The sequence below is a fragment of the Meleagris gallopavo genome, chromosome 2 (genome assembly GCF_000146605.3).
Source record: "Meleagris gallopavo isolate NT-WF06-2002-E0010 breed Aviagen turkey brand Nicholas breeding stock chromosome 2, Turkey_5.1, whole genome shotgun sequence".
Taxonomy (NCBI): Eukaryota; Metazoa; Chordata; class Aves; order Galliformes; family Phasianidae; genus Meleagris; species Meleagris gallopavo.
The window spans coordinates 60,216,423-60,230,315 of NC_015012.2; the positions used below are offsets into that span (position 1 = coordinate 60,216,423).

Here is a 13,893-nt window from a genome sequence, read left to right on the forward strand (position 1 = left end):
AAAGAGTATCCATGTTTTTCCTTTCCATTTGAATCCTGCAGAAATATCGCCAACTCAGATTTTGAACTCACTGTAGAAAGTTTTTTTTCAATTTTAAACTGGAGTTTGATATATCTACCATCAATCAAAGCACTTTATATACACAAAACATTGGAGAATGACACATTACTGTGAGCTTGTGACCTGTGCTTCACCTGCACCAATGCCCAGCATACTATAACTTGTCTTTTTTTTTTTTAAACAGCAACATGAAGTTGCAACTTGTGCATTCTGTCAGGGCTCAGTGCCATATTTGTGGCAACAGACTCATGTAAAGGAAACAAACTAAGATCCCAAAATCTGATGGAAAAAAATTCCTGCTCAAATGGAAACTGAAATGCAGACTGAATGATATGTCAAAGTTAATGTGCTAAATACAGACCTTTGAAACAGCATCATTAAAATTTACATGGCAGTACAGAATATGGAATCCTAGCTAGCCTGCACTTTCACTGGAGGTCATTTAAGAATACCTCCAAATGAAATGCCAGTGTTCCTTGTATGGCTAACAGGACTTTATTATTGTTCAAAGCCATCATGAAGAGATCCTCCCTTGACAGGTTCAGAGTTCTCTACTGGGCAGCCAACAGTAAATAGTTTTTCATCAATTAGATGGGGAAAATGTTATTTCATCTTGGGGGCATACTCCTTTTTACCAGCTCCTCAGCAGAAGGCACATACATTCAGATATAACTCAAGCAAGCCATCCCTTGTTTGCAAAGGGCTCAAGCTAAAATGCGTAGGACATTTCTAAGGAAACTGGGCATGACTGAATCAACAGCCAGACATTCTTCTCACACAAAAGATTTTCTTTCTTTCAGTTCAAACCGGACTGAGTGATCAAAGCATTGCTTTTGCCATACGTAAATTCAACACGAATGTATTCTATGGAGATTTGAACATCTCTAACTGACTGTTTCCATACTGCTACCTGAGAAATGGGATGATTATTTTTTTCTTGATTTCACATTGTACTTTGAACTTTTTGGATGAAAGTCCAAAGTCTCAGCACCACAAATGCATGCACAGAAGCTACTCACAAAATGCCTTTCATTAAAAGGACATTACACAGCTAGCCAAGTGATTTTTCAGTACAATCCTTTGAGATCTTTTCTCTTGTTTTTCACACTGATATTCTTACAAATTTGTCCTAGTACCCAATCCTGTTGATAGCTCAAAAGGACGTGCCCCAGAGGCAAATAAAAATGATCCAAGACAAACTCAGCTTCCCCCTGCCCACAGTCCTTAAGTCTTATTTTGAATTTTTTTCTTATGCGTATTCAAAAATCTGAACAATTCAATATATTAATAATAACAAAAACAATATATTAACAGGGACATGACCAGAGCTTATTGTAAATTGATTTCCAGGTAATTCTGAATGGTAGAATTATTATATTTGGTAAACTTTTTATATTCCCAAAGAGAAATAATGAAAGTAAATTATAAAAGAAATTAACATAATATGATCAAGTTACAATTTTGTCAGATATTGTACTTAGGCTTTGCTGTGGCTGTGTTTAAATGATACAAAGAACGTTCCATGCAATGTACTGAGTTAAAACAATTCTTTAAGAGAAACACAGCTGAAGAAAATCTGCTCTTCCACACAACAATACAGCTGACATCTCGAGGTCCTTTCTACACCGATTTTCTTTAATTCTGTGTTATGTATACCATTATAAATATCTTTAGTGATAGGCATCTCATGTTTGCAGAGTGCAAAACATCTTTTTAAATATGCTATACAATAAATTTACATTTCTGTAAAGATTTCTTAAAGCTATATTACACCTAATATCTATTGGGAACCTGCATGTTTGTTGGAGCTTAGTGGGATTGATTACCTGTCTTTATAAGGCCAACAGACTTGCACATCTGTGATTACAGGACCAAGGAGCTTTGGGCATTAAAGTTTCCACAACTTCTCCATATATGTTCAATAGAGTCTTCCATGGAAAAGACTTTGTGAGAGCATTTTCTGTTCTTGCCAAAAAAATTAAATCAATTTTACACTTTTTTTCTCCTTTTTATTTATTTATTTATTTTTGTCACTTAGCTCGTTGAACAGGTAAATCCAGTCTTTCCACTAAGTTCCTCATATGGCAGGATTTTTCAGGTATGCATATCAGCATGCATAAGCACGAGATTTATTCTACCCAGTATACAACAAAGGTCAGAAATAAAAATGACCCTCCCAAACATTTGAATTTTATTTTTAGCACTTCAGTTCTGCTATAAAAATTCAACATTAAGTCTTATCATAATAAAGATTGGAAAAACTTTTCAGTCCAAATTTCAGCTATTAAAAATTGACCTATCTATAAAGATTTTCTACAAGAAGCAAGGGAAAGGGGAAAACACTTTATGTACTCTAATGAGTAAAAGAGAAAAGCCTTCAAAGAATACCAAGAGCATGTGACATTATCCATTTTCTTATCCATTTTCATATTTTTTTTTCCAGTGTCACAACTGCAGTAACCACTGCAAGAATTTGCTTCAGTGAAATAAAAGCTGTAGCCCAACTCCTTAACAGTGAGGATCTTATTGAAAAAGTAGGTTTGTTCTTGGTGAAAGATGAAGACCAAGTAATGCAAATTTATAATATACCCCGCTTTCACTAACTAGAAATAATAATTAATGCTCACTAATTTCAAGCTGAAATCAAGCATCAGAAAAAATTACATAAATTACAGCTAATAAAGAACTCACAAACTAAACAGATTTATCATTGGTATGCAGAAGCTTCATACAGTTGAGCAGATATACTTTCCTACAAAGATACTCCGTCAGGATGGCATTTCCATTTTCTGTCCAGACTGCTGGTGTACTCCGCAATCAGTGCTGGGCTGGTTCACACCAAGGTTTGGCCCAAGTATACAAGAGCATCCGTGAAGACTTTGATAACTACTGTGTGACAGTTTGCACAAATGTGACTAAATCCCAAAGCCCTTACGAAGAGAACATTTATACTGATATTACAGTTTATCTAGTACGGATTTAAGAATCAGCTACAGCAATACACTATTCCACTAGCCATAGATGTGGGAATGTATACATACATTCAAATATGGCACTTACATAAATCCTAGAGTTACATCTTATCTATATAGCATGATGTTACAAGATTCGTAAAAAATAAAATAAAATTGTAGATAAGAACTCATCATACTTTCAAGCTGATCAAAGAGTGGAAGTAGTATTACAATACCTTCATCTACTGAAAACTTGTAGGACAGACTGCAAAGATGTAGGCAGCTACGGTTCCCATTCACCCTTTCTGCAATTGCCACTGATTAATACTTCTCAAGTTCAGGCTCTGTACCTTTTCCCTTTGTTTCTCCGTAACACATATCATGAAAATGGAAATAAGAGTGTGAAGAGGAGATGACTGGTTCAGACAAGTTTCTGCAATATGCATGTTGAAGCATATTCTATTTATCAGTATTCCTAATGAACTGCTTTATCTATGTACTGCCTGAGCTAATCAAGGATGATGCTGGAAGAGACTGGCTTATCTCAGCACTGAGGAATGCCAAAGTTGCCACCATGGATAAATTCTGAGATGACACATTTCCAAGATTTCTCTTAACTCTCCACAGTCCACCAATTCCTAAATCTGGAATAATCCTGGGCAAGGAGAGGTGACTCATAACCAGCAATTCTGAAATTTCAGTGAACACTGAAGTGATGGAGGAAAGTCTTACCACAGAGCTTCAGAGGCAAGGTACCTATGAGCTACTGCCTCCCTAGTGGTCATCTGTTGAGCATATTCTTAATCACTGCGTTGTCCAGATATGCTGTTGCAATATCTCCAATTATTTGGATGTTTACATGAGCATCCCATGCTGTCTCATTCTGATTGCAAAGTTAAGCCCTAATAAGAAATGCCTTTCTAGTTCAAAGGATATATTCCTGTCTCAGTATATAACAAATTGCACTCGTGTCAACACACATTGATTACAATGCCCCTGCATTTCAGCTGACTTAATACTTAGTGAAACCTGTTGCCCTTTTGAGGTAAAACATATTTTTCTATTATGGCACATGTTAAATATATACACTTACACTACAAAAACAAACAAACAAACAAAAAAGTGCCCCAAACACATAGGCTGAGATATTTGACTACAACTTATTCATATTAATCCTTGCTTGGAGAGGGATGCTGTTGTTCTATGGAAAGTTGTACTATATTAATCATGAAGTCATCTCAATATACAATCTATAATATATCTAAGTACACTGAATTGGTATGATTTCCTGTATAATCCTTCAATTAAATTTACTTGTCTAACAATGTCACCTTACATGTTTGTCAGAGATTGGTAAAAATATATATATGTATGTATCCAAGTCTCCCAGTGCAGAGGATTCAGTGATTAACTTTTAAACTCTGCTGCCAGGCTTTAACTTCAAACATTGGTTCTTACACTGAACTTAGAGGATTATTTTCTCATTACAAGGGAGAACAGAGTTCTGGAAAATTTCTTGACGTGCACCCAAAATGCAAGAGAAATAACTCCAACATGGCCCACGTTACAGCATCCAGATTAGGGTAACAAGCTGGGTTACTTGCAAACTGTAAATAAAAAGGAAGAAACCTCACAGACTCATACAGCCAAACATCAAGCTGTCAAAGAGTTGGCTCCAGCTCATCTGTTATCTTCTTCACAATGCTACATGGTTTATGCTAAATCACAATTGTAAGCCACAAAGTTAGTTGGAAATAAATTCCTACATTTAGAAAATACTTGACTGGTTCCCCAAGTTCTTATAATCCCTCTTTATCTTTGCACATTACTGAGCATTGCGGAGAATATACTGTATATTGCAGTCAATATACTAGCTGCAGTATGGCTTCCTACAAGAAGGACAACATTTAATTGGCTTTGATACTTTTTCTTGTCCGGCATGTGTTTCTCTGTGTGTGTGCACGCATGTGTGTGTGCATGCACATTTTCTACTCTTTTGTACGGTGCACTTCACTGACATATTTAGCAGTCACTCATAGTATTTGCTTACCATATCTTAGAAAGTCAAAGTGGAGGATTATATTGTATTTACAAACAAGTTGGCACTTACAGAATAAATTATTGATTCCTATTTTTAATTATTTTCCTTCTTTCTTCTCTTCTTTTTCACCCCAGGGCATCCAGAATTCAGGCAGAAAAGTAAAATCTTCTGCCTGCTTCCATTATGCTACATAAACATGAGTAAATAGGATTCCAGTTGGTACACTCTTTCCCAATGGTTTTCTTTGCGGAGTGCCTTCCAATGCAGTTCATGTTTGATTCTCAGGAACTGTTAGTCAAGGGAAAGCAAAGGCTGCATGTTTTCTTCTTCATTCTTATCCATGCGTTTTAGCACCCCAGGATCCACCACTGACTGAGACCTGCAGAAGGGCAACATGCTTATTTGACATTTCTAGGTGAAAACAAATGAAGATAAATCTCAGCTTTCTTTTGCTTTTCCTTTCTGCTAGGGCTTAAAAACAATGATACTGTTACACTGAGCAATCCAATCATCACAAATGGTCAGAAAATACCCTTAAAGAGTGGATACATGCCTTTAAAGAGCTCTGTGTTGGTTTGTGGAAATAGGGGCAAAAAGTGTAATAAAATAGATCCTCCTTTCTTCAGTGAAGGAGCAAGTAAAGCGTATCCTTAGCACACAACAAAGAGCAAACGAAGCTGTCTTTTGTATTGATGTAAGCGCTGACCCCCTCTACCAGAAAGCAGTTGTCCAGTAAAGAAGGTATAATTCAGCCACCCAGCTGGCTAACAGCATGCTGCAATTAGTGACATCTATTAGCTAGAAGCATATTTGTTCCTTTTCCGAACAGCACTTAATGCAATAGAGCATGCTCCTAAGCCAACCCTGGGGAAGCCTGCCATAGCCAGCAGGATTTCTGGAGCAGTGGACACATCTGTCAAACTGGCTTGTCAGCTCAGTTAAACACAGCAGAAAAGGACGGCAAAAGGCTGAATTCAGTGATGATTGTAAATCTTTTCCAGATTCTCTGATTCAGCACAGAAACATGACACTGGTATGGATACCATGCAACGGCCATTTGTGAGGGAGAAAGAAGCCCTAGCCTCCAGCAAAATCAAAACATTCTGTTGGAAACAAAGCCTGAAGTGGTAAGAATGAGTCTCACATCATGTCACAAGCTTGTCAAAAAACAGACACTTCTAGGGTACAGTAAAAGAAACATTTGATAGATGTTTCCTTTACAGTGTGATGAATCTAATGCTAGAGATGTACATTTCTCTTCCTTCCTGCAAAGAGGACTTGATATGGCTAGAGTGTGTGTGCATCTCAACAATGTCGGCACAAATTTTTGATCAGTAGAAGCACTACAAGTTTGCCCACCTGAAGGACTACAGCACAGAGAAAAATCTTTATCAATTTAAGATAAAAACATATTATCAGTATCCCACTCTAGAATGATCCCCTGAAGCCAATGAATGAATCTGCTTGCAGGAGTTGATTTGTTTTTTCTCAAAAACTATAAGGAAAATATTTTAAAAAACAAACAAGGAAAAACATCTGAATCAAACTTTATGTGAATTCTTGAAATACAAGGATATTTTCCAACAGTAATTATCCTCTTACCAGTGCTACAGTTGAGAAAATCAACTTTGAAAATCTGATGGCCTCTCTTGTGATAAACACAATTAAAAATTTTTAATTAATACTGTACAATAACCGTCATTTAGAATGTTAGTCAGCTCAACAGGCAAAAAGTTAAGCCAATAAATTGAAAAAGCTTTTTTTAAAATCTGCATAAGATACTGTTCAAAGCTGATTAAAAATTTGCTGGTGAGAAACTGTACTGGAAAATCCAGTTCGCCAAGATAAAAAATGCTGTGGGAGCATACTAATTTCAAAGAATTCCCAATTGAATCCAAGTACTAATAGCAGACTGAGCCTTCTTAGGCTGCCAGTATCTGAGAAACAGAAGTTTCCATTTCTCATCTGTAGAACTAAAGGAGAGATGAAAAGTCTGCAAACCCAGACTCAAATTCCCAGGGAGGCAGTAATGACCATAAATTCTCTGGGCCTTCAAGCTTCTCAATTCCAAGGCAGATGTGAAAATGAAACTGTACAAATCCTGACCTATGGCTTGCAAGCTCAGGAGAACAAATTCCTTGTAGAAGAAGAAGAAATAACTTTCATTCCATTTAAATCAACATTTACTGTCTTCCAATTCAGCAGCAATTCATGAACAAAGTCATATAAAAGTATTTATGTAAATCCGTAACATCTTTTATTTCTGTCTCCCAAACAACTTTATAGACATTGCTGAATATATTCTCACAGATCACAACAGGACAGAGCTGTAATGCAAAGTCCCATTGCAGAGGCAAGGAACCAAAGCTATAAAAAGATAATTTGCAAATTTGGTCAACTCAGACATCTGCCCTGTGGAGTTAGATGTGCAGATCCTTGTGACCCAATCTGAACGCCTCAGCCATGGGAACCATGGGTGTACATGGCCACAAACTAAATACAATTACTGAGACAGCTACAATAGTGTCACAATGTGAAGGTGTTCTCATAAGAGATTTGCACTATTTGGTGGGGTTAATTTCTCCTTATCTCCACCAATCTACCCATCATCAGCGTTTTTTTCAAGGAGAGGTCATCCAATTTACCCAAAGTTCAAGCAGATCTTAAGGAACTTCAGTAGTTCCCACTTTCAATGCATTTGAGATTTCTGACATAAAATCTTTAAACTTCATTGTTGTTTTTTTTGTGTGTGTGTGTGTTTGTTTTTATTTCTATGGCAATCTTCTCTGCATTTCCTAAAAAATATATCTCTTTCAAACTGCACTGTCTTAACAAGTCTTTAAGATATACTCCAGCCAACATCACTTTCCTGGCTGACAAGTCTCAAAATATTTTCTCCTGTTTGACTTGCTCCCAAATTCACTCTTCCTTCTGCATCAAATGCCAAGTTCTGAAAATGAATTCTCAAGTTAGTATATTCCAACTTAATCTGAAAGAGTTTATGTAGATTCTCTGTCCCATATGTTCACTCCTAGGCTTAACCAGTATAAATTGGTCAGCCTCTTCTGTCTAGCAACTAATGATAGGACAAGAGGCAAAAATTAATACTGTGGATTATAGTCAGGAGTCTTCTTAACAAAAAAAAGTCCTTATACCTAATAAGCTGAGGAAACTACCAACAGGTTCATAAACAAGGAACATAGGAAGTTCCATACAAACACAGTGAAGAATTTCTGTACTGAATTTCTTTATTGTGAGAGTGCACTGGAACAGGCTGCCCAGAGAAATTGTGTAGTCTCCTCTGGAGATAATAAAGACCCATCTGGGTAACTTCTTGTGTGACCTTCTGTAAAGATCTTGCTTTAGCAGGGGAATGTACTCAATGCTCTCTTATAGGTCCCTTCCAACCCCTACAATTCTGTGATTCTGTGTGTGAGAAGGCAAATGTTAACCTCAATATGGCAATATGAGGTTAACATATTAGCACCTTTAACCCACCTCTTCATTGACTTAGGAGAGAGGTCCTTTTCTATATCTTTTGCTGGAGCATTGTAGGAGTCCGCATTGCATTCACTGTCATCATCATATTCATGGTCTAGCAGTGTTCTTGCCCATGTCCCCATGTCATATGGGGGCAACATTCCTCCAAACTCTGAAGGCAGGATCTCAGGATGTATTAGCTGATGTAGACTGTTGAGGTTATTACCATGAAGGAATATCTGTATTTACATAAAAAGATAAAAAGAAAGCATATCACAAAAATCATCAAAGCCCAAATTACATCATCATTATTACAGAATATTGTACAGTTCCAATTTTATGCCTATGTTGGGCTAACAGCGATAGCCAACATGGCACACATTACTTCTACCTTCAGTACAGTCAGACAATGTTCATATACCTACAAAGCAATTAAAGCATTAATGTTTGCAGGACAAGCAACGTAAGGATTGTATGAACTAATGCTGACCAACAAGACAGACAGAAATCAAGACAGACAGACTGCTTATCTTTTGCAATTTGTTTCTCCTAATCCTGAGAAATAAATTAAGTAAATAAATTAAGCACATAATTTAGTAAATAAAATTAGCATTCATTATATACATTAAGGAATATATATTGACTTCCAAACATCCAGCCTTGAGTTCTATGAAAAGAAAATAAAAAAGACAAACAAGAATATAATGAAGAAAATTTCTTCCTTCTGTCTTACATGGCAAGCAACGAAGCAAGTAATAACAGTAAAATACTTTCATTGTCAGCAAGGGAATTGCTGATGGACTATTTGATATTGTCCATCAGAATTTTTATTGACTGATTTATTTTCAGATATGCTTTACATTTACATATACATAGTGTATGTACACAATATGCACATATACCTACACTGACATTTATACTTCTGTTTATATTTAACCTCATTGTTTCTCCTCAGAAATCTGCAACAGGTGATCAATGAGTACTAAAAATGGAGGATCTCTGGATTTGGATAGCCTTCTTCCACTTTGGAAGATCTGTAGACTTTCCATTGAGAGATATGCCTTCTCTTGGGTGTGGCTTCACAGATAGCTCAAAGAAGCTATTTCTAGAATAGCAAAAAGGCCAGGATTCACTTCTTGTACCAGGAGCAAGTGCTACGGCACAGTTCACATCCACAGAGTTAAATTCCCTTTATCTCCAGAACAGAATTCATCAACACTATTTACTGGTCTTTGAATTGTTCCAAGGCAATGTCTAAGAGAGTATTAGCTGGCACTGGCCAGTGCCATGCCAGAGAGTGCTTGTACAATTAAACAGTAGGAATGGCAGTGCCCAGACCTCTTTTAATTGACTTGTGCAGAAGCAGCCAAGAAGGCAAGGGAAGTTATTGCCTCATATTGCTGCCTTTTGCTCTCCATGGGGAAGACAGGGTGTGCATGTACATGGAGTGCTACCAGTTCATATCCTACTTCACCTTGCAAGGACTTCTCTGGGGAGCTATACCTTGATTTATCAAATGCTAAATTCAAAAAGCAGACAGACAAAAAAAAAAAAAAAGCAAATTGCTTCTCTCATATTTTAGCCCACTTGGTTGTGGGACATCTCTGTACCTCAGCTGGAAAACTGATGCTGTAATGGGAGTGAGGAAAGATAAAGAAACAGTCATAAATTTTGTCACCTTCCAGTCAGCTGCTTAGACAGAAGAATAGTCAAAAAGCTTAATGTAAACATGCAGATTCAGTATTTCCTTCTCAGAAAGGAATTATCTTTGCGTGATAGAACAAATATTAATAGCAAAAGCAATTTATTTTATGTTAATTTTCAAACTGGACGTTTCACTATTTTAGCAATTGCTTTATATATGTACTATGTCAATGCAATTATCAGTTGCAAATCTACCAGATCTTTCAAAAATTGAAAAAATAATTCAGGAAATACATGAAAGATAAATGATGAGATCCTGATACACTTCTGAAGATAATTTTGTGGGATTTTTTTTTTCTCACAATAATTTGTTCTCTTTCTTTCTTCTGAAAAATAAAATTTATTAACTGCAATATTTAACTATCTGACTACTGCCAGAACTGACTAAGAATTAACAAAAACTGTTGTAAAAAGTTTGCATTTGGACAAGAGAAGAGCCACTGATGTCATCTATATGGATTTCAGTAAGGCTTATGACTTTGTACCCCACAACATCCTTCTCTCCATATTGTTAAGATATGGATTTGATGGGTAGACAGTTCAGTGAACAAAGAACTGGCTGCAAGATCAAATTCAGAGAGTGGTAGTCAGTGGCTCAAAGTCTGGATGGAGATCAGTGATGAGTGGTGTCCTACAGGCATCAGCGCTGGGACTGATACTCTTTAATAGCTTCATCAATTACATAAACTGGCGGGCCAATTGCACCCTCAGCAAGTTTGCTGTTGACACCAAACTGTGAGGTGCAGTCAACACTCCAGAGCTACAGGATGCCATCCAGAGGGCCGTAGGCAGGCTTGAGCAGTGAGCCCAGGTGAACAAATCCAAATGCAAGGTCTTGCACTTGGGTCGAGGCAACCCCCACACCAATACAAGCTGGGGGATGAAAGGATTGAGCGAAGCCCTGCTGAAAAAGACCTTGGGGTACTGGTGGATGGGAAGCTGAACATAAGCCAGCAAGCGCCCTCACAGCTCAGAAAGCCAACCATATCTTGGGCTGCATCAAAAGAAGCGTGACCGGCAGGTCAAGGCAGGTGATCCTGCCCCTCTACTCTGTGCTGGTGAGACTCACCTGGAGTATCATGTCCAGATGTGGAGTCCTCAGTACAGGAGAGACACAGACCTGTTGGAGCACACATCCAGAGGAGTACCACAAAAATGATCTAAGGGATGGAACACCTCTCCTACGAGGACAGGCTAAAAGAGCTGGAGCCACCAGCCACTGATTCAGATGACTCAATAAATATTTAGATACCTGATTATTGCACTGCCTTGTCGCTTATTTTCAATCTTTTAACAAACCCAGGAGGTGTACTGTACTGCCTGGCTGTAGATAGATGGTCCTTGACTTAGTTAGGCCTCAAACATATCTGGCACTGTATTGTTCTACACTGAAGCTGTAGTCAGTTGAGCGCAACTGAATCCTGCAGAATGAGTTTTCATTTGCATATTTATAACAGATATTACATAAAAGTCTTTGTAATCTATAGTTCAAAATCTGTGAATACAGAGGCCTCTAAAGCATAATGTCAGTAAAAAAACAGGTAAACACCAAGAAACATTGTAGCTTTGTATACTGTGTTTGCAGAGAAAAAAACAGAGCTCCTTAGAGACCTGATCCTGTAAGCAAAAATTATCACCACGTTCTTTGTAATGATTTTGTATGGAATGCTGTTTTGCTGGATGACAAATTTCCAGTTACAGAAATAATATCATTCCATGTGCCACCTAGCTGTAACTTAATTGCACTGATGCAAATGCTGCAAATTAAGCAATGTCTGAGAGACTGCTTGTGCTTATGCACAGACACACGCACACATATTTCCTTTCACTGGCTTTAACTCAAGTGACTAGTGACTATTTTCAAGCTACTGTGCACCAACTGTGTATTTTAGTTTATACTAATGTCAAAGAAATCACTAGGAAAGGACTTGGTATTCAATGTGTCTATCATAAAAGAAAGATACAAATCATTCCAAAATTTTATTGCCACAACTTTCTTATAAAAATTGCAATGCTGACAATACCATTATATAACCCAGAAGGAATCATATGCTTGTATGTAAAAATACATTTAAAAACACTGTTTACAGTGTCCTTGAAGGTTTACAGGTGTCTGTAAAACAGGTAAAGAAGGTTTTTACAATGCAACTGCAATTAAAAACTTTCCACCAAGAACAGTCTATTTATATGACAATACATCTGCTGACTACAATTACCAGATAATGGAAAATGAAAAAAAAGTATACCCTTTTTCGTGTCTTCTCCTTTAAAAAGGGCCGTATAACTGTGTAGAGAGCATGAATATACCATGGTTGATTGACAAAATGTATTCCTCCAAACCGAGCTGGAAAACTGTCCTGTACATGAGAAAAAAAAATAATAGATGCAATGTGATTTAACTCCTAATAGAAATAGCACACACATATATCATTTTTTTTTAAAATGCTGAATGTTTTTATTTTTATAGCTTAAATGAAAAGAAATATTTTTCAAAAAAAGCGTCCTTTCAGTGTGCGTCAGCCTTCTATACCAAGGAGTAACACATCCAAGGAGCAGACCGGTTGAGAACTGTGATGAAACAGCAGTAGACATTCAAAAAACAAGAACGGACAGTCTTTTTAACCTCCAGAAATGCTCTGAACACACATCATTTGTCCATATTTTATCAATGCAATATATTTTTCTCCTTCCCACTTCTTTGAAATTTTATTCATTTTATTTACTTATCACTACCAGTGTCACTAAAGAGCACTGGAAATGTCCCTCTGATTTCCACTACTATTAAAAATCTCTTCAGTATTAATCATATTTCACAAAACTGAGAATACATTAGACATTACGCATAAATGTGTTATGCAATATCCAGGACCATAATTTTTCTCCTGTTGGCAGAAGCGTTTTGGGAACTTAAATGTATGGATAGAATATCTGTGTTGAAGAAATGACATTTTTTCTCATAGAAAAACACAAAGGGTAGATAACTCCCTAGTAAAGTTTCTGATTTGCATTTTCAGTTTCTAAGTGAAGAGAGTATGCCAAAGGATTTGGCAGTCTGAAGAGAGCAGACACTCTGTCCTGGGATACTATTGCCAAACTCATCACATGTCCTGATTTTGTCTTTGTCTGATTGATCATATGCTCAAACAATGCAATAAGCTGCTGCTGCTTCCCATATTGCCTAGACTTACAGGCATTAGACTTGACGAAAGCCCCTTTTTGTTTCCCCAGGTTATGTCAGAACTTTTATCATGTTGGGTATACAAGTTTACTAAATGAATGGCCTCCTTTTGAATCTTTATTCAACATACGGTCCATATCCCGGGCAATCATGATAGTCACTTATATCAATTTTCTTAGCAGCAGCAATTCCTATCTCTTGCTTGACAATATAGGTACAGACAAGAACATGTTTGCCAGTTACATCTCCCGCTCTTGTGTGGCTGCAATAATGCAGATTCAGGCCAGTGTCAGAGGGATCAGAAGCTCAGAATGAGGCAGTCAAATATTTTGTGAGGATCATTTGTTTAAATATACTTTTTTTTTTCTCCTCTGGAGACAAGATAGCAGGCCATATACAAGTATCCACCAGTCTAGATATAACTCACAAAGCACCGTTTGAAGCATACTGATTTAAGGTCATAAAGCACACGGTAA

The 13,893-nt window shown here is 37.1% G+C and overlaps 1 protein-coding gene across 1 annotated transcript in view; it reads right to left on the bottom strand.

The window, feature by feature from the left end:
* Positions 1-226: 226 nt before the first annotated feature.
* The window catches only part of CLVS2 (clavesin 2), a 53,005-nt gene continuing 39,338 nt past the window's right edge, over positions 227-13,893 (bottom strand). Inside the window, exons 3-5 of the mRNA XM_003204242.3 lie at positions 12,486-12,596; positions 8,554-8,774; positions 227-5,434 (exon numbers count right to left, since the gene is read on the bottom strand). Coding sequence (XP_003204290.2) covers positions 5,347-5,434; positions 8,554-8,774; positions 12,486-12,596 — 420 coding nt within the window. The 3' untranslated portion in view covers positions 227-5,346. The remainder of the gene's footprint in view (positions 5,435-8,553; positions 8,775-12,485; positions 12,597-13,893) is intronic.